This window comes from Canis lupus, chromosome 5, assembly GCF_011100685.1.
Source record: "Canis lupus familiaris isolate Mischka breed German Shepherd chromosome 5, alternate assembly UU_Cfam_GSD_1.0, whole genome shotgun sequence".
Lineage (NCBI taxonomy): Eukaryota > Metazoa > Chordata > Mammalia > Carnivora > Canidae > Canis > Canis lupus.
Genome location: NC_049226.1, coordinates 75,900,483 through 75,927,488, shown reverse-complemented (window position 1 = coordinate 75,927,488; position 27,006 = coordinate 75,900,483). Strand labels below are relative to the sequence as shown.

Here is a 27,006-nt window from a genome sequence, read left to right as displayed (position 1 = left end):
TCATTTTCTCAGTGATACAGAAATACTAGCCTAGTTTAGAAGTTTTAACTTATTTCAGCTTAAATTTATCATAAGTTCCCTTGGGTAATGGTTTTGGCAAGAATCCAGAGCTAAGCAACTGAATATAGTAAGTGCTGGCCTTCAGATCAGACTGATTTTCAATCCTGACCAAAATAATTAGAACACAGCTGCTCGGCCTCTCCCATAAGAAAAATTCCTGGACCCAAATTATAATATTTACTTAATATGAATCTTTCTATATAATCATAACTTTCCATGAAATGGCAGCAAGATGCCTGTATCAGAACACATGAATCACTGATTGCTATGCTTAGGATAAGTAACATTCTTCACTGACTTTACAACATTTGGGAATAGTAACCTCCAACATTAAGAACCTACGGAAGAAATAGCACAGGGAGTAGAAATAGTACCTAGATGGCTCAGTTGGTTAAGCATCTGCCTTTGGCTCAGGTCATGATCTTAGCTCCTGGGAACGAGCCATGCATTGGAGAGTTTATCCCTCTCCCTCTCCATGTTCTCTCTCAAATGAATAAATAATCTACATACCTGAGCCACCCAGGGATCCCTGATGGACCTATAATATACAGTTCCTAAATTGGCTCACAATTTCTCTCAGTGTTCATAAAACTCAGATTTTTACCTGAACTCTTCGGTAACTAAGAATTAGCTAGCTTTAATGACTTGATACAGGATGGAGACTACCTATAGTGATACTCAAATCTTAATTACATTTGGCAAATACACAGAAATACAGTATTAGTTTATCTTGAAAACAATCTATATTTGGTAAAGGTTTTCAGAGAGGAAACACAAATGAAGCCAGTAGGTTATGAGAATCCAGTTAATGTCATGACTGTGGAGAAAACCCTGACAGACACAGGTAATGGTGTCTGGAAAAAGCCTCTAATGTAACACCAGGGACACTTCAGATTGGTATTGCCTATCTGGCAGCATCTGTTAGGATTTAGGGTTCATATATCTGATGACTCAACAATCCCATTTCTAAGAATCCATCCCCCAGAAATAACAGCATAAGAAACATAAAAATGCATGTATAAGGATCATTAAAGAATTATTCCTAACTGTAAAATTTGGAAAACTAAATGCTCATCAATAAGGAAATAGTTACTCAAACTACAGACTATTTATATAATGGAGTACAATGCAGGCATTAAAATACATAGATGCTTATATTGAACCTGAAAAGATGCCCAAAATAGACTGTTAAGTAAAAGTACAAGCTGCAGACTAACATAGAGTCTGTTTATGTTTTAATGGGTTTTAACTGCACAGGTTCATTTATATGCATTGTTTTGTTTTGTTTCTTAAGTAGGCCGATGCCCAGAGTAGAGCCCAATGTGGGACCTGAACTCACAACCCTGAAATCAAGACCTGAGCTAAGATCAAGAGTTAGATGCTTAACCAACTAAGCCACCAGCTTCCTCTACTGGGTTGTTTTTTGTTTTTGTTTTTTTTACAGTATAGAACTATAAATGTATTTTCTTTCCCTTATGATTTTAAGATTTTCTTTCTCTAGCTTATTTTATTGTAAGAATGTAGTACATAATACATGTAACATTTAAAATATGTGTCAGACAACTGTTTATGTTATTAGTAAGGCTTCTTTCTGGTCAACAACACACTACTAGTGGTTAAATTTCTGGGGAGTCAAAAGTTATTGCACAGATTTTCTTTTTTTTTTTTTTTTTAAGATTTTATTTATTTATTCATGAGAGAGAAAGAGAGAGAGGTAGAGACACAGGCAGAGGGAGAAGCAGGCTCCATGCAGGGAGTCCGATGTGGGACTCAATCCCCGGTCTCTGGAATCATGCCCTGAGCCAAAGCCAGATGCTCAACCACTGAGCCACCCAGGCATCCCTATACACAGAGTTTTTACTGCTTGGGGAAGGGGAATCGGCAACCATAAAGACCACACTGTTTAAAGGTCAACTGTATTAGCCTCTAGGGTTGGGAATGAAGAAACAGGCAGGTGACAAGGAAATTTCACTGTTTTTTTTTTTTTATGAAAAAAATTAAGTGGTAGAACTATGGGTCATTTTTATTTTCTCATTTGTGATAAAAAAGCAAACAAACATAAAAGATTCTGCATCTCAAGGAAAAAAATGAGAGAAGAAAAACCACCCTTCAATTTGTAAACACAATGGTAAGAGTTGAAAATCAAACAAATTTTAACTAAAGAAAAATATAGAAACCTTATAGCATATAGAAATCTCATGCCAAGAGACATTAATATAATTAGGCAAAGAAAAATGTATAATAGCACTCATATATGCCAAATGTAGGAAAGCTTCAAGTTCCTTGTAGCATGCCAAAGAAATATCTTTTCAGGAGAGTTCTGCCCTCTAGTGTACACTAAAAGAAGCTAAAACATAGAACAATGGACAAATTAGTGTTTTAATATTAGTTAAATTAACCAAAATGGTTTCACTTCATTCCTAGAGCATCATAATTCTCTCCTTAAAGGACGGTTTTCACAACTTTGCTTCCAAGTCCATTTCCAATGATCATACTAAGTAAACTGTGAATGTCATAATTTCAACTATCCTTTCTATTCCTCCCTATACTCCCAGAGAAGCACCCAAAACACTTCCCCCCGCCTTTTTTTGTTTGTTTGTTTTAAGATTTTACTTATTTATTTGAGAGAGAGAGAACACAAGCAGATAGAGCAGCAGGCAAAGGGAGAGGAAGATACAGACTCCTCACTGAGCAGGAGCCCAACTTGGGTTTAATCCCAGGACCCTGTGATCATGACCTGAGCCAAAGACAGATGCTTAACGTACTGAGTCACCCAGGTGCCCCCCAAAGCATTTTCCTGACTTGTATTTCGCACCAAGAGAAATCTGGCACAACCAAGGTTATAGGACTATAGCAAAATTAAGTTTTAAAAGTTTGTAACACATATAACCACTGGCTCTTAAACTCACAGACTTTTGAAACTTCTTTAAACTACACCACAATGATAAGAACAAAAGGAAGAAGGCTGCTCTGTGTAATAAAGTTCAAATTCCCTAAGGATTTTCTAAGAACACCAGAATTTGTTCTACTCTGGGCAACCTTGAAAACCATTAGGGACACTTCCTAGGCTCATAGTATTTGCTCTAGGTATTAAATCCAAACTGACAGAGGTTATCCTCTCCTGGTGACCACAAATGAAAAATTTTCTTGCTTTGAAAGCTTTTCTGTGTTTGAGCTCTCATTTAGACCCTCACATTGGCCAGCACTTCAGTGTCTGACTCAAATGGTCAAATTTTCTATCACTCTCCCCCAACCAAACCAAACAAAAACCACAAAGAATATTACTAGTCTCTCCATTCATAATTATTCCAGTTCCTAGCTTAGCGCGGAACAATCTCCTCAAATTAAGAACATGAATGAGATTACCTTTAATAAATTCAAAATATTCCAACTATTCATGTGGAAATCTTTAGAGAATTAATTTAATTTCGATTTCAAACTCATTTACTCTGTTAACTGCATTACTCATAGAGGTATATTTAAAAAGCCAGTTAAGAATAAGTGAAAACTGAATGAAGTTGAATATTTAGCATCCACTGAAGAACATGAAGGTAAAGTCCAGTACAGAGTTTTCTTGCCATAATACAAAATACATCATTCTGGAGTTGACAAGTAAGATAACAGCAGGACCACCAACCCTGCCAGAATCAATCATTTCCACTGTCATAGTAGGTCCTTGAAATAACATCTTGGGGTGCCTCAGTGGTACTTGGTAGTTAAGCATCTGATTCTTGGTTTCAGCTCAGGTTGTGATCTCAGGGTCGTGAGATCAAGCCCTGAGTTGGGCTCCACAATCAGTGGGAGTCTGCTTGAGATTCTCTTCTCTCTCCCCACTTTGTCCCTCCTGCTTATGCTCACTCACTCTCTCAAGAAAATCTTTGAAAAAAAAAATCATTTTAAAAGCTACTTCTAGCTAGTCCTGCCCTGGAACAAATGATTGCCAGAAGAAACCCACTGAACTGGGCAAGGATTATCTCCTACCTGACTCCCTTGGCAACACCCTCACATAAGCTATCTGCAATGTAGGATTCAGTCAGTAGGAGCCAATTACACACAGAAGCAGCAATAACCATTAGTACTATTATCCCCAGGTGACTGAGTAGATCTTCACTGTGGACTGCTGACACATGATCCATGTACAAACACACCTGAAACTCATTTTTTAAAATGTGCTACCCCTTCAGTTTCATGAGATAGTAATGGGACTGAAATTCAGCACAGGAAACCTGGATTAGCTGTGGTTAATGGGGAAAAAGTCTACAAAGGAAATGGGAGGAAAGGGTCATCTAATTTCCTTAAAAAAAACAACAACAGAATTCAAAATAGCTTTCTTTATTTTTTTTAAGATTTTATTTATTTATTCATGAGAGACACACAGAGAGAGGCAGAGACCAGGCAGAGGGAGAAGCAGGCTCCATGCAGGGAGACCGATGTGGGACTCGATCCCAGGACCATGCCCTGGGCCAAAGGCAGGCGCTAAACCACTGAGTCACCCACCCAGGGATCCCCTCAAAATAGCTTTCAAAGAGTCCCTCATCAGTTATAAAGCTGAAGAGATACAAAAAAAAAAAAAAAAAATCAATTAGGAGGGTAAGACTGGTTGTACGACACTGTGGTTGAGAGCTCAGCCTCTGGTCTCAAATGATTCTGGACTGGAACCCTGCCTCCAACAACTACAGAATCTCCACAAATTAACAGCACCTCCCTGAGCCTCAGTTTCCTGGTCTGTGAAATGGGCACAAAGTTAGCATCTACCTCTTAAAGTATTTATGTATAGATTCAAGAAAATAATACATGTGAAACACTTAGCACTGTGCCTTAAATTCAATAATCTATCAATAGGAGCCGTTTATCCTTTTGAAAAAGGTAAAGAACACTTAACATGCAGCATGCATGAGAAGATAGTATGTCTGATATTTAATCCGAAGGACAAACTGGTCCTAAAAGAAAACTGACCTGGTCATTAAAGGGAAACATGTCATCCCATTAGAAACACCGGACTACAGGAACCCAGCAGGTAACATAAAAGGGAGCAGCTAAGTTGGGGCCAGGAAAGGGCAAACCCCATCCACTCTGTTCCAGCTCAATGCTGCTGTAAGGAAAGATGGAGGGCAATGACAATTCTCATTTCTAAAGAAAACCAGGAATCCAGATTTTTATATCAACTCTCCTGATTTTTAAACACTGGCCAAATAAGAACATCTAATGGAAGGCTTGGTTCGGAACTGCCAGTTTGTGAATGCCTGCCCTGGAGCGGGGTCTCAAACCAGAAACTGAAGAAAATCCCAGTGGTTATATAACTGAGGGAAACACCCCCCCCACCAACTCCCCTAAAACAGTGTGTCTCAAAGGGGATTTTGGAAAAAAAAAAATTCTTCACAGTATAAACTGTCCTAGGTAATGCAGATATTTAGTATTCCCGAACCGCACGCGCTAAGTACCAGTGGTCTCCTCAAGTCTTGTAACAACCAAAATATCTCCCCACACATTTCTGAACACCTCCTATTGACAGCACCACAACCACTAAGAATAACAAAGTTAAATTCAAGAGTTAGTGGGAAGGTCAAGAACGTCTCTTTTCAACCAGCAATAAAATAAGAACAGAGCCAGCCCTGAGTCAACTGAACTAAAATCCCAAATGATCATCAAACAGGAAATCTCACTCAGTAGAAAGATTAAAGCTGGCTGTGGGAAAAAAATCAAAAGGCTAACATCCCTCTATTTCTAGAATTAATTAAGACAGTAGAAAACTGCCTTCTCTTTTTTTCTAGCCATTGCTATAATAGTGTTACTGAACATCATAGTTTTTTTTTTTTCTAAGATTTTATTTATTTATTCATGAGAGAGACAGAGAGAGAGAGAGGCAGAGATATAGGCAGAGGGAGAAACAGACTCCATGCAGGGAGCCCGATGCGGGATTTGATCCTGGGATCATGACCTGAGCCAAAGGCAGATGCTCAACTGCTGAGCCACCCAGGTGTCCCACATCATAGTTTTCTACCCAGCTTTTTTCCTATAGCCAGAGCTTACAAACAGAACTGCACATGCTTCAGAGAAATCGCAGTGGAAGAAATCTAGGCACCCAAAGCACCCACCCTTTGGTAACATTCCTGGATTTTTCTCTTACGGCTCATTCTCCTATTCAAGAGCATGACCAAATTGCCATATGACAGAGCAATTCCACAGCCATGTACATACCCAAGTGAAAACACATGTCCACATGAAAACCTGTACATCAATGTTCATAGACACCTTATTTATAATAGCCAAGACATGAAAACAATTCCATGTCTATCGAAATGAATGGATCAACAAAACATGGTATATTCATACAGGGGATTACTATTTGGCCATAAAAAGGAATGCAGTACAGAAGCATGAATGAATCTTGAAAACATTATGCTAAGTCAAAGCCAGACAAAAAGGACAAATATCGTATGATGCAATTACATAAAATGTCCAAACAGGCAAACCCAGTAGACACAGAAGATCAATTAGCAGTTGCCTGCGAGTGTGGGAGATAGGTAAGGATGCAGAGCAACTGCATTTCTTTTCTGGAGTGATGAAAATCATCGTGGTTGCAGAGCTTTATGAACTCAGAAGTCTGTGAATATGCTAAAAACCAATGAACTGTGTATTTCAAATAAAAACAGCTCAATAAAACTGTTTCTAAAAAGAAAAAAGCACATTCAATTTTAAGTCATTAAACTAATACCATTTGTTCCCTTAAAGACTATATAATATTACAGGTCATTTCTGCTGGAAACCCACTTTCTCTCAATCATCTTAATTATTACCCATAAGCCCTTACTCATAATATTTACTTTTTTGAAACAAGCTGATTTTCCTCTTCCTTGGAGTGGCCATTCTCTAGGCATTAAAAGTAACCTCACCAGGTACATCTCTTCACCAGAACAGGGGCACATACCAACTATTCAGGCATCTCACCAGGGCCTCAGACCGAGATAAAGTCAGACTTCTGAGGGAGCTTGTCTTTGTTGTTGTTGATAAGAATACATTTACTGTGAATAACTCGGGCGGTCCTTTCTTCTGTTAGTAAAGATACTCAAAATATTATTACACCTAGCTTTTAAATGCTCTTCTCCACACGAGAGCAGCTCCTTTAAAAGTAAAAGGGCTTAAAAGCTGATCAAGATAGATCAGAACTCTGATCATTGTAAGAAGAGATTCTGATAAAAAATTAGAAACCTTTCCACCTAACATTGTGGCTCTGCCTAATTTGTTACTTAAAGTGAAATGCTCAATGCTATCAGAAGGCTGTATACCGAAAAATGTAAAAATCTTAAAAGCCAACAAGGTCTTGTCAGCTCCTGTCCAATGAGACTGGGAGGGATGAAATCACCTGCTCAGCCAGGAAGAATGCTGCACAGATGAACGGCTCCTGGAGACCATCTGGTCAAGCACACTGAGCACAGACAAACCACAGAGACAGTCGGGGCTACTGTCCTCCCAGGCCTTTCGTCTGGGTCTCCTACCTTCAGCAGTACACTATGCAGAATTCTAACTTTTCTTTTTTTTAAAGAATTTATTTATTTATTAATGAGAGACACAGAGAGAGGTAGAGAGAGAAGCAGGCCCCATGCAGGAAGCCTGATGCAGGACTCAATCACGGGTCTTCAGGATCACGCCCTGGGCTGAAGGTAGACACCTAACCGCTGAGCCACCCAGGTGTCCCGAATTCTGACTTTTCTATATGGGAGGCAAATGTTGCTAACCTCCACTCACGATGTGTGAGACTCAACAGTAAGGTCTTTTCTCTCTCTCTCTTCTCTCAAGAGACCAAGAAGACAAGACAAAACTACATGGAAAAATGATGTTTTTCACTCTTATGTTTCATTGCTTCAGGTCATTTCCAATCTATAAGGAAGCGACTAAACAGCAAGCCCTTAAGTAAGTTGATGCCTGCAGCTAGGATTATAAACTTTAACAAGTCTCACCTGGAATCTCTGTGAAGCATAAAATCAAGCTTTTTAACCCTGAGTCACAGCTGGGCCCAGAGTAGTAGGACGGCTTTTGTGAAAGGAGCAGTCCTCCAGGGTTAATGGGTTCTGTGTCCTAGGGGTTTACACTGTCACCACCTCGGTGGAAAACAAGAAGGCTCAGCTTGTAGTGATAGCCCATGATGTGGATCCCATTGAGATGGTTGTCTTTCTGCCTGCCCGGTGTTGTAAGATGGGGGTTCCCTACTGCATTATCAAGGAGAAGGCCAGGCTGGGGCATCTGGTCCACAGGAAGACCTGCACCACTGTCGCCTTCACACACGTTAACTCGGAAGACAAGGAAGTTCTGGCTAAGCTGGTAGAAGCCATCAGAACCAATTACAATGACAGATATGATGAGATCCACCATCACTGGGGAGGCAACGTCCTGGGTTTGAAGTCAGTGGCTCACATCGCCAAGCTGGAAAAAGCAAAAGCTAAAGAACTGGCCACCAAGCTGGGCTGAGTAGACGCTGTTGAATTTTCTGTACATAAAAATAGTAAAAGCTTCTCTTTCAAAAAAAATAAAAAATAAAGATAAAAAATAAATAAACTTTAACAATAGCCTACTGCTGGAATAGGTGAGTAGTAAGTGTGAGGATAAAGGCTGACCTACCCAAATACCCACGAAAGCTGGATTCAAATGGCTGTTGATGCTGGAGTGGGGACTGGCGGGGCTGTGGGCAGCCGTGGGGAGCATTCAGGGCAAGAAATGGATCAAGAGTTTAGAACAACAGGACTATAGGAATTCAGACACACTGAGCTGACTATTGTGCTTTCTACAACTAAATGTAGAGAACGCTTCTTATTGTCTCTGATTTCTGCCTCTAATTAAAATCGGGTGTTTGGTTTACTTCATTCCCAAAGCATAAACTTTGGCTTTTTATAGCCCAAGCAGTGTGCTATTTTAAACATGTAAAGGAAATGCATTTTCAGTTACAAACATTTGCTCCTGTGAATCTGTTCTTATTTGCTAGCAAAGGATGTGGGACAGGATGTTTTACCCTCCTGCTCTGGTTTTCCTGTATTGCTTAAATCTGTTTAGAGAGAGAAAAATAAACAAATATAAGTGTTTCTGCTGGACAATTTCTATAAACTGAAGCAACTCCAAAAATGAAAATGAAAAACATCTGTGGAAAAGTATTACAATAATTTTATATTAATAAATTGTATTCTTACAGATTCTTCCCTTGAAAAGACATCCCATGCCAGGCATGTGCTTCCTGCAGCAGATACTAATGTTTGCACTGATAAAATGTGACCACTTGGACACCTCAGATCAGATGGATTCCTCTTGACCCCATCTTTTCCCACGCACAATTACAACTGGACAAGCTTTCTGAGATGCATTTCAGAAAAATGATCATGCCAACAACCTTGAAGGTCACCTTCTGGACTTTTTATTCAGAAATTTTCATGTACAACTCTGAGCACTTTTTTAACTCAACAGACATATCTTGTAATCTGTTACATTCCGTTACTGCATTTTATAAGACACTGGAATGTTTGGGTGGCTCAGCTGATTAAGCATCCAACTCTTGGGGAATCCCTAGGTGGCTCAGTGGTTTAGCACCGCCTGCAGCCCAGGGCGTGGTCCTGGAGACCCTGGATTGAGTCCCATGTCGGGCTCCCTGCATGGAGCCTGCTTCTCCCTCTGCCTGTGTCTCTGCCTCTCTCTCTCCTCTGTGTCTTTCATGAATGAATGAACGAATGAATGAATGAATGAATGAATAAATAAATAAATAAATAAATAAAAATAAACAAATAAATCTTTTATAAAAAAAGCATCCAACTCTTAGTATTGGCTCACTCAGATCATGAGCTGAGGGTCATGAAATCAAGTCCCATGTTGGGCTCCATGCTTAAGATCCTCTCTCTCCCTCTCCCTCTGCACTCCTCCGGTGCACTCTAAATAAATAAATAAATAAAATCTTTAGAAGAAACTGATTTTAATCAAATTTCACTTGACCCCCTTTTATAAGGGACTTGGCAGCCCATTCATCTATTGAAAAGGTATTTTACCAACCAGCCCCTCCAGATTCCACCTGTCTTTCAGCTCTCTATCCTAGATGCTGTCCTGTGTAAACACCTCAAGAAAGACACTCTTCTTCATCAAACCTTAATCAGGCTCCTTTGGGTCCTCTTCTCAATTCGGCCTCAATCTTGGCCTCCATCCTTGCTAGGCTTGCATTTTAGCAATTGAGCCCAATTTTAGCAAGAATCCTGCCAGACTAGTTTTAAGAGAATCCTCCAATCTTGATATATGATCACCCTTGATATGTAAGTTTCTCATTTCCCAGCCTTGATGTCTAAGTACTCAGCCTGCCTTCAGCAAGAATCCTGTTAAGTCTGTTTAACAAGAATCTCCCTATCCCTGGTGTCTCTTAGTAATGTTCATCCTCAGACACCCTCCTGGTTACCTTCATTCTGCTCCTTGACCATAAATCCCCAGCTGTTTTTGCTGTACTGAGAGCTGAGCCTGATCTCTCCCCCTTATTGTGATAGTCTTGCCACCTACTGTAATAATCCTGAGTCTTCCTTACCATTTTACTGTCAGAATGGAGTGTCACAGCAAGCAATGGGAAAGAAGGAGGAATGGGAGATCTGGAGATTAATGTCCTTGGCTTCCTCTAGAGAGCCCATCGCTCAAGTGAAGGTCTCAGCTCCTGTCAGGAGGCCCTCCCTTTCAGTGTCAAAACTGTTCCCCTTCTTGGCCCCTCAGGTCTAGGGGAGGAAATACAGCATTATATTACTAGCCCCAAGCACACCACACTATTCTATATCTGGTTTTTCATCACTTAGTGAGTTATTAAACTCTCCCGAAAGAATGCTAATTTGAGGATGCCATCTGTTTCCTGCTGGGTCTCCCTAATACAGATATCACCTCAGCAATTTATCCTTGAGAGCTATTCACTCTTTCCAAGAAAGGAAGACATGAATACAGAACAGTGACGCTTCCACAAGTGACACAGTGACTGAAGCAAGCTGACCTTGGTAAGCTGCCTCTTCTCCTCTAGTTATCTTCATCATTAGAGCAACAGAGTGTTTTCTGAAATAAACATGGTTTTCAACTAGAATCTCTAAGCATCAATAGGGGATTATTTAAAGAAATATTTATTTCTGGGACTCCTGGGTGGCTCAGCAGTTGAGTGTCTGCCTTTGGCTCAGGGAATGATCCTGGGGTCCTGGGATCGAATCCCACATTGGGCTCTCCTCAGGGAGCCTGCTTCTCCCTCTGCCTCTCTCTTTGGGTCTCTCATGAATAAATAAATAAAATCTTAAAAAAAAAGAGAAATATTTATTTCTGTCTGGTACTTAATCCAGAGTTAATTTTTACAGTAGGACTTTTAATAAATGTAAGAGACACTGTTTAATAATACCACATACATGCCTGGTAACCCAAGTAAAACCTGCAGAATACTACTTGTCAAATTCAGATTGTAGTAGATTGTGAAATTAATTCAGTGGACCAAAACATTTTTTTTAAATGACATATACTATACACAGTCATTAAAACAGCAAATGAGAATTCATCATGTGTAGTAAAGGTAAATATTACACCAAATTTTCTTTTACTTTTTTTTTCTTTTACTTTTTTACATACCTATTATTTATAAATATACTAGGACATACTATAAAACATATTCCTTACTGTGAGTCAACCAAATCTGAAAGCTACTGGTTTGAAGAGAAAACCTTTCAAACAATATAATTATAAGGCTAAAAACATGCTGCTTCATCCTACAGACACATTTTTTTTTTAATCTCAATCCTCACTAAAAATAGTTTATTTTGTCACTTGGTATAAAAATTTTATGAAATAATACCACATAGTATAGTGCACTATTTCTTCATTCCATTTTTCTTTTCTTTTTTTCTTTTTTTGTTTTTTTGTTTATTCATGAGAGACACACAGAGAGAGGCAGACATAGGTAGAGGGAGCCTGATGTGGGACTTGATCCAGGGATCACGATCTGCCAAAGGTAGACGCTCGCCACTGAGTCACCCACGTGTCCCTATTTTCTTTTTTTTATTTATTTGAGGGAGAAAAGGCATGCACAACCAGGGGAGAGAGGCAGAGAAGCAGATTCCTCACAGAGCAGGGAGCCTGATGCGGGCTCGATTCCAGGACCCTGGGATCATGACCTGCGCTGAAGGCAGATGCTTAATCAACTAAGCCACCCAGGCACCCCCATTTTAAATGATGATCGCAAACCACAGCTTGAAAACTACTGTCTTAAAATATGATCAGGGCCAGTGTGGAGAGCCCTGTTCACATTATTCTGTTACTCCCATGGCGCCCTCCTTGGTGTTTATGTCATTTCCACCATGGTAGCAAGCTCTCAAATCCTTTTCCTTCTTAAGTTTCTATGTAACTGCTATGTGACTTCTGCCACCTACTAGCTCCAGTGGAATAGAAAGCCTTGGGGTAAAGAGCAGATGAAGAGCATGCGGCAGAAGTGGACATGGCCCAGCCACATTCCTGCACTCGCCACCACTACACATGCTGAGAGCAGCATCACACATGCTGAGAGCAGCATCTTACCACAAGTCCCTGCTGCTCACAGCTGGGGACTGAGGGCATGCAGAAGCAGTCCTGAGCCAGTGACAGGCGGGAGCTGGAAGAAAACAATCCCAGTCTCCTTGCCCTGGCCATGTTCTTCACCACCTCCCTGAGATACCAAGCAGAACCAAGTGAGCACCAGCCAATAATGGCAATAACCTGCTAGAATCTATACATCTTACCCAGGCTTCCTTCCTCACCTCTTCCACCTCCCTACTGGAGCTTCCTGAAGTCACCTCCCATGATAATGACTTGTACTCAAACCTTTGTCTCGGTGTCTGCTTTGGGTAAACACAAACTAGATGAGCACACAAGCTTATACAGCACTGTTTGGAGCCAGGGCTACAAAGATGAGAAAGGCCTGTCCTAGAAAAGCTCATAATGTGATAGGAAAACCAAAGATTTTTTTTAAAAAAAATTTTGTTATGTAATGTAAAAAACAAAACTTTACTATCCATAGCAACGAGGTAGGTAGGTAGGTATGCTCAGGAAGAGAAGGAAGAAGTGACAAGCTGTGTGACTGACAGGTCAGAGAAGCCCCCAGAGGTGATCTGCTCCACCCCTAACCCTCTAGGACACAGCCCTCCCCACAGGAGTCAGTGGCTGATGGGCGCTGCCGATGGGCCAGTCCATGTTACCATCACTGTAGGCTAGCGCGCCTTGGCTTCTCATATTTACTCTGATGCTTTACACCATCCACACAGGTTATGAAGAAGGAAATTTGTATTTCCCCCAAAGGAAAAAAAGTCTAGTCTTCAGCTAAAAATAACTCAAGGAATATGGAAAACACAAAGAGAGGAAAACTATTAAGTTCCCTATAATGTGTTAATAGAATTATTTGTAAATCAGCTTTGACCTTCCTATGTTCCTTTGAGGTCCTTGCGGGGTGGGACTGAGCACTCAACCCTGATCTTTACTAGAAGTGCTAATAAACTGCTGATATTTTTATTCAAAAATTATTTTTAAGTGTAAAGTCTACTACATGTTCGGCTCTGTGGTCAACACTGGAAATCAGGGGACGCCTGGGTGGCTCAGCGGTTGAGCATCTGCCTTTGGCTCAGGACATGATCGAGACCCACATCGGACTCCCCATAGGGAGCCTGCTTCTCCCTATGCCTGTGTCTCTGCCTCTCTCTCTCTCTGTGTATCTCATGAATAAATAAATAAAATCTTTAAAAACAACAACAACAACAACAACATTGTAAATCAGCACTTTTTTAAGGCTGGAATCAAATAAGAAATTTTTCTTTGCATCTCCATTTTGGTAACTATTTCAGCAAAGGCAAAGCAGCAGCATAATGCCTGCTCTCAGAAAACAAGTCAGGCCAGCTACAGTTAAAGTGAGTGCTTATACTGAAAACAGCTTCTCAACATGCCAGGCATACCTGAGCCTGAGACCAGAACACTCACCCAGACCCAGCAGGGAGTGATGGCAGAGGTGCAGGGACAGTAGCCTGTGGCTTTTCTTTCTCATTTTGCTTGAAGAAAGATTTGGCTTCTTTAGATGTAGCATCCACTTCCTTAGTCACCCTGTGCCAAGGAAGGAGACATCAAGTTTACAAGAATAAAAAGAGAGAAGCAAAATCTAAGCAAAGGGGGCGGCCCAGGTGGCTCAGCAGTTTAGCGCTGCCTTCAGCCCAGGGCCTGATCCTAGAAGACCCGGGATAGAGTCCCACGTCGGGCTCCCTGCACAGAGCCTGCTTCTCCCTCTGCCTGTGTCTCTGCCCCTCTCTCTGTCTCTCATTAATAAATAAATAAAATCTTTTTAAAAAAATGGTATTTTCAAAATCTAAGGAAAGGGAATAAGTGACAATAAGGAAAACACACAATTAGCTCCCAATGAGTTCTGGCGGCTAAGGTTTCTGATTCAAGTCTACTACAACAGTTCTAAATAAAGGCATTTTCCTTTACTAAAGGAATTAACAACGTATGTACCTATCTTCCTAAAATCTCCCCATTACTTCTGTCAGCTTCTATATACTCCAGTGGTCACTGCTGAGTCACAGTCCCTGGGAGCTGTGGACAGGACGGCTGAGAGAGCTCTCCCACTCCACCTCACATGTAGATTAGGACTCACATTTAAAGGTCTGGGGAGGAATGGGGAGATGGAATATTTGGGAGAAAAATACTAACATTTCAAGAAGAGCAACAATATAAACTGGAAATATTCTGCAGAATGCTCCTGTTTCACAGCTAAAATAACCCAAAGATGAAACAAAATGCCTTAAAACTAGCTAAACAACACTCATTTGGGAGTGAAAAAAAGCTATAAAGAATCCTGTCTGATTTCAAATCTGGAAAAATGGTCCTCAATAAAACTGATTCCTAAAGGATCAAATAAGGTTACAGTGTCTGAGATTCCTGCTAACGAGAGGACAAGTGTCCAATGCCTGCTTAGTCTTGCCAAGTCAACAAAAACATCTGAGGAATTCTGTAGAAATTCCAATCTATCTGTAGGAGGGTTCAAGATTAAGGTCATTGCACCATGAGGATTCAACCAGGTCCTCCAGATTAAACGGGCCAAGAATACTGACAGGTGAATTGGATAAATTCCATCTTTGCAGGAATGTAAGTCTCTGCCTCTTCTCTCCTTCCGACTAGGCCTCTTGGGAGCAGCAGTAAGTTTTCTTATTGAGAGCCATCTCACTCCTGCACTCAGTACGGTGTCACCGACTCCAGGAGCACAGAGTGAGTTTGAGAGTCCTGTATTGAGAACCCTCCCTGGGAAACACTGGCAAGTTAATCTTGAGGAGTGATTAAACACAACACCAGCTTCTGTTACTCCCCTGCCCATGTTCTTGCAATGGCTCGGTCTTACTCAGGATGAGACAGCAATTGCTGAACCTCCTGTTCGAGGCCCTCTAAAATCTGGTCCTACTCTTTACTAGGCTTAATTTGTGCATCTCTCACTCTCCCCAATGAACTTCTCAGTAACAAGAGCCAAGAGCCAAAAATAAGAGAGAGAATTTATACCAGAGATCAGACCATCATTCAGCAAATATACATTCCTTCCTGACTGACCAAGAAGAAACTTGTCTAATCCACTGATTCGTTGAACCTGGGTGCACGTTTTGATAGTCAATGAGATGTCAGCTGATCTGACAGGAAAAGCAGCTTTAATATTGTGCTATTTCATTAGTCCCTTGAGTTCCTCCCGTTAGCCCTGTATTCTTACACCTCAGGTACCAGCTAGTCCAAGATGGCTGAAGGACACACACTGAAGATCTGAATCCACCCAGCAGCTTGGAGCTAAACCCAGATTGGCTGAACCCCAAACACCTGGAAACACACAGGCAATAAACAAATGCTTATTATTGTATACCACTGAGGTTTGGGATGGCTTGTCATACAGAATTTCTATAACAGCTGACACATTTATATTCATGAACAAGAAATCAGAAATCTAAGGAACTAAGTTACCTTTCCCAGAACTATGGAGAGATTAAGTACCAGTGCTAGAGAGAATCCTGTAGTAGATTCTATAACCCAAAGATGGTTGCCACAAGCCATTCTACATGCTCTTCCAAAACCGGACATCATCCCAGTGAGAAAGAATTATATATGTCACCCCTTCCACCTTCCTGCTTAAAACTAGGTGGGTCTTTGTGGCTGCCGATTCACAGAGTTCAGTGGGAGTGTCAGTACATGACTTTGAGGCTGGCTGGTAAAAGAAGACACAGCTCTTACCTGGTGCTCTCTTGAGAATGCAACCTTGAAACCTCAAGTTAGCCTGGCTACTCTGGATCTCCCATGTTACACACAATACCTGGGAAGTCTACTGAGGAAGAAATGCCTGAGGAAACTGTCCCAGTCCAGGCCCAAGACATGGGAGCAAGGAAGTCTTCGAGATGGCTCCACATCCAGCCACTAACTCCAACTGCATGACAGATCCTGAGCAAGAGCTGCCAGAGCCCAGCTACCCTCCGCAACTATGGAAAATGACAAGAACACAATTGTTTTAAGCCACTAAACTTTGGAGTAACTTACAGTGTTACAAGACGATCAAAATAAACCCACATCCAGACCTAAAGCTTAATGCAGAATCCCAGGGTACTGAACTAGAAAAAAGGTGCTTTAAATCTCCTTGCCCTGGGTAGAATCTGAGACAGCTCATGAAAACAAGTGGACACTTGCACTTAGAAATGACGGTCTAAACACGTTTTATTCTCTGCTCCCTACCAAAACCCTACTAAACAGTGGTAAATAAATTTACAAAGGCAAAATTATATAAGGATATGGAGAAAAGATGTAACAGAAAAAAGATGCTAATCAAATTTTCTGAAGGTAGGAAGTAAACAGACAAGTAGAAATTGGCTTTGGTTTTTGTTTTCTCTGATCTAAGCCTGTAGCAATATGGAATGGCCAGTAATAAGCCAATCTGTACTACAGTATCCTACAAAGGCTCAGTAAATTGAGATCCCAGGAACCTTTGAAGGGAAAGAAGGGCTAAAATCAGTTGAAAGTTTATCTCAGGAGCAACTAGGTCCACATCCCCTTCTCTAACTTCATAGCATAAGCCACTGTCCCCTACTCAACCAGCAAAACCCATTACTCTTTAGAGAAATGAAAACTGTAGAAGGTCCGAGCTCACATGGCAGGACTGAAGTCTCATTCTGAAAACAAAATAATTAAACGAAAATCTATTTATTCTTTCTTCCTCTTCCATAACAATCTCAAAAGCTGTATGTTCCAGATGGCTGAGTTGGTTACAAGATGGAATGCTGCCCAATCTGTATAGAACTTTGCATCAGTAATATGTAGAGCTGACCCTTGAAAAATGCAGGGGTGAAGGGTACCGACTCCCCACACAGTTGAAAATCCACATGTAAGCTTTGACTTCCTAAAAATTTTACTAATAGCCTACTGCTGACAAGAAGCCTTACCGATAACATGAACAAATGATTTAACACATATTTTGCATATGTGTGATCACTGTATTCCTACAATAAAGGTTAAGAAAAAATATTAAGAAAATCATACAAGAGAAAATACATTTACAGCTCTGCAAAAAGAAATCCACATATAAGCAGACCCATGCAGTTGAAACCTGTGTTTCTCAGGGACAACTGTACATGCTATGCTACTGAATTTCTGGGTTTGTTATCACAGCATGGCCTAGCATAGCATTACTATTATATCTGTTAAGTAGGAATTTCAGAAAGACATATGAAAGAGGCTGTTAACAAAAAATTTCCTAGAAGGATGACTTTTCACAAAAAACAACCACAGAATACCTAATGTGGGAAATTTTAAGATCCGTATCAAGGAACATCACTGTAAAATGTTAGAATGTTCATGATAAAATATGAAGACCAAGTGGTTTAAGGTATAAGAAAGGTAAAAGAAGCCTTTATGCAAATCATGTTTTGTCTTGTTTTTATTTTTTTTTTTAAGATTTATTTATTTATTCAGGAGAGAGAGAGAGGCAGAGGCATAGGCAGAGAGAGAAGCAGGCTCCTCGCAGGGAGCCTGATGTGGGATTTGATCCCCGGACAGAGGATCATGACCTGAGCCAAAGGTAGACACTCAGCCACTGAGCCACCCAGGTGTCCCATGTTTTGTTTTATTTACCTGTTTTACCACAGGACTCACAAAGCTCCTGCAGCAGCTACCTAAAGCAAATTGGTGAACATTTTCTGAAAAGCACCCCAGACCCAAGCATTGTGTTAGATGTTGAACTTATAAATAATAATATATGGGCCTCTCTGCCCTTCAGGGGCTCACAGTCCATTAGGACAGCTAACCATGAAATAAGTTATGACAACACATGATATACAGTAAATGTCATGAAGAAAGCATGAAAAAGGTATAGTCTACAGGAGTTTCTATTGTTAACTTCTTAATGCCAAAGTCCTATCCACAGTCACAAAAAATGACATCTATAAACTGCTATGTTTCTCTCAAGGACTTTGGGAATCAATACAAAGTAAAAAAGCAAAAAAAAAAAAAAAAAAGGTAAAAAAGCAGAATTTTACTCTTCATGAATAGTATGTCTGGAAGAACTAACTCCATTTTTAACAAGTAATATGAAGGGATTAAGCTCTCAAAATATCTTCAAGGAGAACCGTTCAATCATAGACCACTTCTAATATATAAGAGGGAAAGGCCTACAGGAAAGGCCCATTATTAACTATAGTTAAAGTGCTATCAGCAGAAATGTCATTTTAACTTCATTTCACTTACTCAGAACTTCGTGAAAAGCCTTTATTTAGGCAAAAACTTTCCATGACTGGCCTTTTCCAAAAGGTGAATCACTTAGGAAAGTCTGAGCTAACTGGCTCAGCTGATTATGTGATACAAAAGGGTAAAAAATACTATTTTTCCTCATTCTCAAAAGTTAATAAGCTACACATTTTTCAAGGGGGAAGAAAACAAAACAAAAAGATAAAAATCCAAAGCTTAACAATTAAAACATAATTAGAAAAAACTAAAAGACTAACTTTGTGCTAACACTACTTTATGCTTATACTTATAAATTCTTCCCAGTCATCACTAGCCTTCTCACATTTCTTAAAGATGTAATAATGTGGGCAGCCCTGGTGGCGCAGTGGTTTAGCGCCGCCTGCAGCCCGGGGCGTGATCCTGGAGACCCGGGATTGAGTCCCGCATCGGGCTCCCTGCATGGTGCCTGCTTCTCCCTCTGCCTGTGTCTCTGCCTCTCTCTCTCTAGCTGTGTCTCTATGAATAAATAAATAAAAATCTTTTAAAAAGATGTAATAATGCCCTTAACTTGATACAAAAGGAAAAATAAAAAGCAGAATAATGACATCAAGAGATTAAAAGATATGCTCAACAAAAAATAAACAAATAAATAAATACATAAAAGAAATGCTCAAATCCATATTATCAAGTTTGCATCTGGTTGTCAGTTAAAATTCAGGCCTCTCAAGTTCCTATGTGAGGGTTCCTTATAATATCTATTTTCTTTAAGATTTTATTTATTCATGAGAGACAAAGAGAGAGAGAGAGAGGCAGAGACACAGGCAGAGGGAGAAGTAGGCTCCAGGTGGGGAGCCTGATGTGGGACTCCATTCTGGGGCTCCAGGATCACACTCTGGGCCGAAAGCAGGCGCTAAACCACTGAGCCAACCAGGGATCCCATATAATATCTAAATTTTAAGTATAAGCAATTTAAGTGAAAAAAAAAATCTTGCCAACATGCCAATTAGCAGGGTTTTATTTTCTTTAGGAAGAAGGAATTAAAAAAAAAAAGGAAGAAGGAATTACAGAGAACATTTGCTTATCATGTTATATAGCTCTGTAATGTATGGTTTTTAAAGTAATAAGCTTGTGTTTCTTTTGAATATAAAATATATGGGTGAGAATGTGTATATTTGTAGGGTGCTTCCCTGGATATATTAAAGACATGGGACCACCCCTCTGACAAATGACAGAAATATCAGGCTCCCAAATACCCATGTAATACTTAAAATTATCATCCATTTGCTTTGCTTAAAATAAAATAGGAAATTTGTGTCATTGTTATAGATATTAATACATCCACAAAATGTATTTGATCAGGAAATTTAATGGTTTTTCATAACAGTTATTCTTTTTCTTACTATGTAGGGCCAATGGTAAAATTATAATAAATCTTTTTTGGATATCTTTTATGACACGTGGGAAGTAACACAAGCCAAGAAAGATTTCTAAACATTTTAAAATATATATTCCTAATGGTATATCAAACAACTTCTGCATTATTTTGTAGGATTTCCAAACTATTAAAGGCTTACTGTCGGTGTTCTGCTACCCTCTACTGGACAACTCAATAGTTTCCAGTGTGATTCTGGCAGTAAAATAACATCACTAATTTATATCATCAAGAATTACTTAATGAATCCCCAAAATGATTGATTATCAAGGAAATGGGTGTTTTTACAATGGAGAATTTTGACAGATATTGCCTAAACAATCTAATTTATCACCACCAATACTGTTACTGATGTGATGCACTAAGGAAGACAAAACATCGCCAATATAGCATTTTTGTCTAAGTCACTAATTTGAAGCTAATCATGAGGAAACTGCAAAATTCCAAACTGAGCATCATCCTGCAAAACAAATCAACCTTTTTTTTTTTTTAAGATTTTATTTATTCATGAATGACACAGAGAGAGAAAGGCAGAGACATAGGCAGAGGGAGAAGCAGGCTCCAGGCAGGGAACCCGATGCGGGACTAGATCCTGAGACTGAGGATCATGCCCTGAGCCAAGGGCAGGCGCCCAACCGCTGGGCCACCCAGGCATCCCCAGTCAACTCTTAAAAACATACAGTTGACCCTTAAAAAAAGCAACAGGGACGCTGCCACTTGCCCCTCCCCAACGCCGGTTGAAAGTCCACATGTAACTTTGACTCCCTCAAAACTTAACTGTTGACAAGATGCCTTACCAATAACATAAGTAGTCAATTAACACATTTTGTATGTTATATATACATTACATGTTGTATTCCTGTAATAAAGTAAGCTACATAAAAGAAAATGTGATTAAGATAAAGTTATAAGTAAAATACATTTATGATACTGTACTGTATTTATCAAAACAAAATCTACGTATAAGTGGACCCGTGCAGTTGAAACCCGTATTGTTCAAGGTTTAACTATACATGTCAGTGTCATGAAATACTTTAAATGAAAGGCTTCTGGGATCCCTGGGTGGCGCAGCGGTGTGGCGTCTGCCTTTGGCCCAGGGCGCGATCCTGGAGACCCGGGATCGAATCCAACGTCGGGCTCCCGGTGCATGGAGCCTGCTTCTCCCTCTGCCTGTGTCTCTGCCTCTCTCTCTCTCTCTGTGACTAAATAAGTTTAATTAATTAATTAATTAATTTTTTAAAAAATGAAAGACTTTTAAAAAGTAGAGTGTCGGGCAGCCCTGGTGGCTCAGCGGGTTTAGCGCTGCCTTCAGCCCAGGGCGTGATCCTGAGGACCTGGAATCGAGTCCCACATCGGGCTCCCTGCATGGAGCCTGCTTCTCCCTCTGCCTGTGTCTCTGCCTCTCTCTCTCTCTCTCTATGAATAAATAAATAAAATGTTTAAAAAAAATAAAAAATAAAAACAAAAATAAAAAGTAGAGTGTCATCTTGTACTGGATGTCAGACTGAATAAAAAATATAGCTACATAAAGAATATTACTTAAAAAAAAAGAATATTACTGGAATAATTGGTAAAAAAATTGAGTAGAATCATATCTAGAGCTATTTAGAAATTGGGCTACAAAACTACCTGTTATTGGTTCAAAACAAGATGGGTACAGACAATGTAAATATTTAGAAATCTGTTTAGCAATTTGACAATGTCACAATAGCCAAGACATGATAGGTAGACTCACTGTATTAACCAGAATGGAGACCAATTCTGGTACTGTCAAACTTGCAAGCTGGTCACATGTAACAGTAGCAGATTAGTCATCCACAGTGAGACATAATGCTTATGCATATGATAGTTTAGGGTTATTGTATCAAAACTCAAAACTGTGATAAAATCTAAGCATTTATCTTTATAAATTATTTTTACAATGATTTTCACTGATAACCTAGTATGACTTTTTAAATTTATAGCTTAAACTTAAGAAAGTATGGGCAGCCCGGGTGGCTCAGCGGTTTAGCACCGCCTTCAGCCCAGGGCCTGATCCTGGACACCCAGGATCGAGTCCCATGTCGGGCTCCCTGCCTGAAGTCTGCTTCTCCCTCTGTCTGTGTCTCTGCCTCTCTCTCTCTCTGTGTCTCTCATGAATAAATAAAATCTTTAAAAAAAAAAAAAGAAAGTAAAATTGGAGTGGTTGAGTCTCTTCCTTTGGTTCAGGTCATATCCTGGGGTCCTGGGATCAAGTTCCGCATCAGGATCCAGGGAGGGAGCCTGCTCCTCCCTCTGCCTATATCTCTGTCTCTGTCTCTCTCTCTCTCTCTCTCTGTCTCTCATGAATGAATAAATAAAATCTTAAAAAGAAAAAAAAAAAGAAGAGTAAAATTGGTATATTTTTCTTAATCCTAATTTACTGATGGACAAACAAACCTCACTATATTTCTGTAAAGAAAACATACCTTTTTCTGAATGTGACAGTAGTAGTAAACCACACGATGATAATGGAAGTGATTCCAAAGAAACAAAGGCCAACTGAGGTCAAACTGCTTTGACTACATGAGCCCTCACACAGAATTTGGTTGTTCATCATGCAGTGCTAAAATCCTAGTGAGTTCTTTACAAATGTTTTGGCTAATGAAGCAATGAATTCATCAAAACCTCAGTGGCATTTACATACAAAACATAAAGAAATTCAAAATCAAAAGAATTGATAGAAAGCATACTGATCTAAAAAGTCAAATAGAGGGCAGCCCCGGTGGCGCAGCGGTTTGGTGCCACCTGCAGCCCAGGGTGTGATTCTGGAGATACGGGATCGAGTCCCACATCAGGCTCCCTGCATGGTGCCTGCTTCTCCCTCTGCCCGTGTCTCTGCCTCTCTCTCTCTCTAGCTGTGTCTCTATGAATAAATAAATAAATTATTTTTAAAAAATAAAATAAATAAAATAAAATAAATAAAAAGTCAAATAGAAAGAGATGCAAAATTCCATACGTTAATGTTAATGCACTGCAGTCTTCCGAGAAAGAAGTGCTTTAAGGTTGCTAACTAATTAAAAAGAATAAACCACTGCCAAGACATTAGAAAAAGACTGTATGGGGTAGCCCAGGTGGCTCAGCAGGTTAGCGCCGCCTTCAGCCCAGGGCCTGATTCTGGGGACCCTGGATCGAGTCCCATGTCAGGCTCCCTGCACAGAGCCTGCTTCTCCCTCTGCCTGTGTCTCTGCCTCTCTTTCTCTCTGTCTCTCATGAATAAATAAATAAAATCTCGAAAAAAAAGAAAAGAAAAGAAAAGAAAAGAAAAGAAAAGAAAAGAAAAGAAAAGAAAAGAAAAGAAAAAGACTGTATCAAAGATGTCTGCTTGGAAAGCTTGGTGAATCCCTGACAAAGGTGATTCAAGTGTAATGTTCCAGTGATGCCACAGCTTGAAGTCCTCAGAATCTGGCTTCTCATAGGGAGAACGATAATCAAGTTAGCAAAATGTTTTATCAATGCAATTTGAAGAATGCTAGGTTACTACTAACATTAAAATTATCATGCTATGTATGTGATTTAAACATGACCATGATATAAAGGAGTCTGTGATCAGTTTCTGGCTGACAACATAACTGGCACTAATCGTAAAATAAAACTAGAATCACATTGTCAACAAATGTGATTTGAGGTTTAAGTGTATGGAAGAGTATGCTCTAATGGCACAGCTGCAAGACAGGAAAACATTAGATTAAGGAGCTTGTGCTAGAACATAAAATTAACATACTGCTTCCTTCATTGAGAAAATTCTTGCTACCAAAACAAACTAACAACCCCACTGTTCTTAGTACAGTAGTAAAAATTTGAAATTATGTAAGACTGATGCATTACATTTTTCAATGACTGTCTTTATATGTGATAAGCTGAAAGCTGACCATAAATGTGTACATATGCAAGGGAAAAATGCTGTTGAGAACAATGAGCTTTAGAATAAACTTAGAGCCTTTAAAAGAAAAAAAAAACAGTTGATCTGCAATTCTAAAGGTCTTAATTAGACAGTAAAACTTGGCTTATTTGGGGATCCCTGTGTGGCTCAGCTGTTTAGCGCCTGCCTTCGGCCCAGGACGTGATCCTGGAGTCCCGGGATCCAGTCCCACATCAGGCTCCCTGCACAAAACCTGCTTCACCCTCTGCCTGTGTCTCTGCTTCTCTCTCTCTCTCTGTTTCTCAGAATAAATAAATAAAATCTTCAAAAAAAAATGGCTTATTTGTTTGATCTTAGGTATTTTTAATAATCTTCTATGCCCTAAAAAAAAAAAGGGGGGGTGGGGATCCCTAGGTGGCTCAGCAGTTTAGTGTCTGCCTTTGGCCCAGGGCGCGATCCTGGAGTCCCAGGATCAAGTCCCGCGTCAGGCTTCCGGCATGGAGCCTGCTTCTCCCTCCTCCTGTGTCTCTGCCTCTCTCTCTATGTCTATCATAAATAAATAAATAAATCTAAAAATAATAATAATAATCTTCTATGCCAGAAAATGATTCAACATGATTTTCAGTAGCAAATAAATTATAAGAGTAAAAATGAAAGCTAGAATCCTAGGGGAAAAGTTTCTACAAATTAACATGTTTCACTGGATGTTTTAAATTTCATTTTCTATCCTTTTTTTTTTTTTTTTCCCCAGAGTCATAAGCAGACTCCCTGCAGGGAGCCCGATGTGGAACTTGATCCCTTCTTCAGGACCAAGACCTGAGCTAAGCTACCAACCACTAAGCTACGCAGGTGCCTCTTCCATCCATTTTCTATTCTATCAGAAGAATATTCACACACAGGACACTCATGCATGCAGAATTCCTTGTTTCCACTGAAATATAACTTAATTATAATTTGACAGGATAAATTGCTGGAAATGGCTACCGATGAAACATTGAAGATGAACTTTGAAAATACAGTATCACTGGCTTCACTTTATATTAAAGTAAAAAATAAAAATCTTGAACTTACTGAATAGCTTTAAAATCTATACTTCCATCCTCAGGAAAATACCTCTTTGAAATGACTTTCTTTATGATGAATGTTAAGAAAGAAAGAAGAAAAGAAAGAAAGGAAAGGAAGGAAAGGAAGGAAAAGAAGGAAAGGAAGAAAGAAAGAAAGAAAGAAAGAAAGAAAGAAAGAAAGAAAGAAAGCAAGCCAACATAGAAATAATTTACATAGACATCATCCTCCAGTAGGGCTGTCATGTATCCCAGAGACCCAATAAATTAATAAGAAGTGAGCTATTTTGTCACATTAAAAACTAAAAATACACACCGCATTTATTCAAAGTGTGCACCTAGATGTTAAGTACTTAGAATTAATATTTTACTATTTTTTGTTTCAATTATAGAATAAAGGTATAATTTTAAGTGATTTCCTGTACTAATTATTTATATTCACACTTTATTAAACAGCATGTACAGCTATATAAATCTTTTCCTATTTCTATGTGATATTCATTTTGACTATATTTATTGAAATATCAGTTTATGTCTGCTGAATCTCACTGTTAAAAATTTAGGCTTGTATTTTCTACATCTTTTAAATTTATTTTCCTAGCAATTCCTTTTCATTGTGTTTTACAAAAGTAGGGGCCTGCAATAAGGTTGAAAATTTGTAAACATCCTTCACCACAGAGGTAGGTAATAAAATCTGCATTAATATGAAATTTACTAGATGTAACCATTACATTGTATCATGATAAGAATGCCCTTGTTCTTAGGAAAACACTGAAATATTTAAGAGTGAAGTATCATGATGTCTACAAGCAATTCTCATATGGTTCAGGCAAGAGAAAAAGAAATACAGATCTAGATGGTGGAAAGAGAGGCAAAAAACATTAATCACCGGTGAATGTGTGTAACAGGTATACGTAATAGTTCGTTGTAATATCAACTATGGCAACATTTCTGGGTGAAATCTTTCAGAAGAAAAGGTTGAGGAGAAAAAAATTAAAAAAAAAAAAAAAGTTTTGTTCCATACCCTTTATAAAACTAATACCAAATTCTTTTTACTCCAACATCTATTTTTATTAGATGAAATAAATGAAATTGGAAACCAGATATTATTTCTAAAAATATAAATTTGAGGGCAAAATACATTTTCAGAGCATAAAGGTCCACTTAATTACTGCCAAGTAAAATAAATGTGGCCACCTATAAAATTATCGACTGGTACTTTATCTGTTCCCATTTAGCTCTAAACTATAGGTCTGCTGTTTTCACATAATAAAATCTAAATAAGGGGGAGAGGAAATTCTAGGCATGTGGCTCTTACCTAGAAGAGCCAGGAGGTTAAGTCTCTACTGTTGTTCTTTTTTTTTTTTTTTAATAACAAACCTATGAATCAATTTTAAAAATTATACTAAGATCATAAAATAATATTGGAACCAAATTTCTCTCTTCTTTAAATTTTTACCTGATTTCAGGGGCCTCAGTGGGGCTTAGACTTCAGTTAAGGAAAGTGACAGAGGGAGAAATGACTCAAAGTCACAAAGCATGACAAGTGGAACCGAATACTTCACTCTTACATTTTCTTGTTTGTGTTCAGCCAAATAGTTCCTAATACCCACAACTACATCACTGTATATGTATACTGCACTGCTGAAGCAAGCACTACATCACTGTATATGAAAGGACCTTTCCTCCCATGTTCCCTGATAATTCATGGAGCCATGGTTTCCCTGGAGTAATAGAGAACTCTTCCAAAATATTATATGATGATAGGGTGTAATGAGGAGAGATGTCCAACACCATTCAGAATGATGCTCATTTTTTTTATTTTTTTTTTTTTATTTTTATTTTTT

General features: G+C 39.2%; 1 protein-coding gene across 1 annotated transcript in view; it reads right to left on the bottom strand.

The window, feature by feature from the left end:
* The window catches only part of CFDP1 (craniofacial development protein 1), a 129,292-nt gene that overhangs the window by 90,928 nt on the left and 11,358 nt on the right, over positions 1-27,006 (bottom strand). Inside the window, 1 exon segment of the mRNA NM_001287118.1 lies at positions 14,035-14,154. Within this exon segment, the coding sequence (NP_001274047.1) occupies positions 14,035-14,154 (120 nt within the window).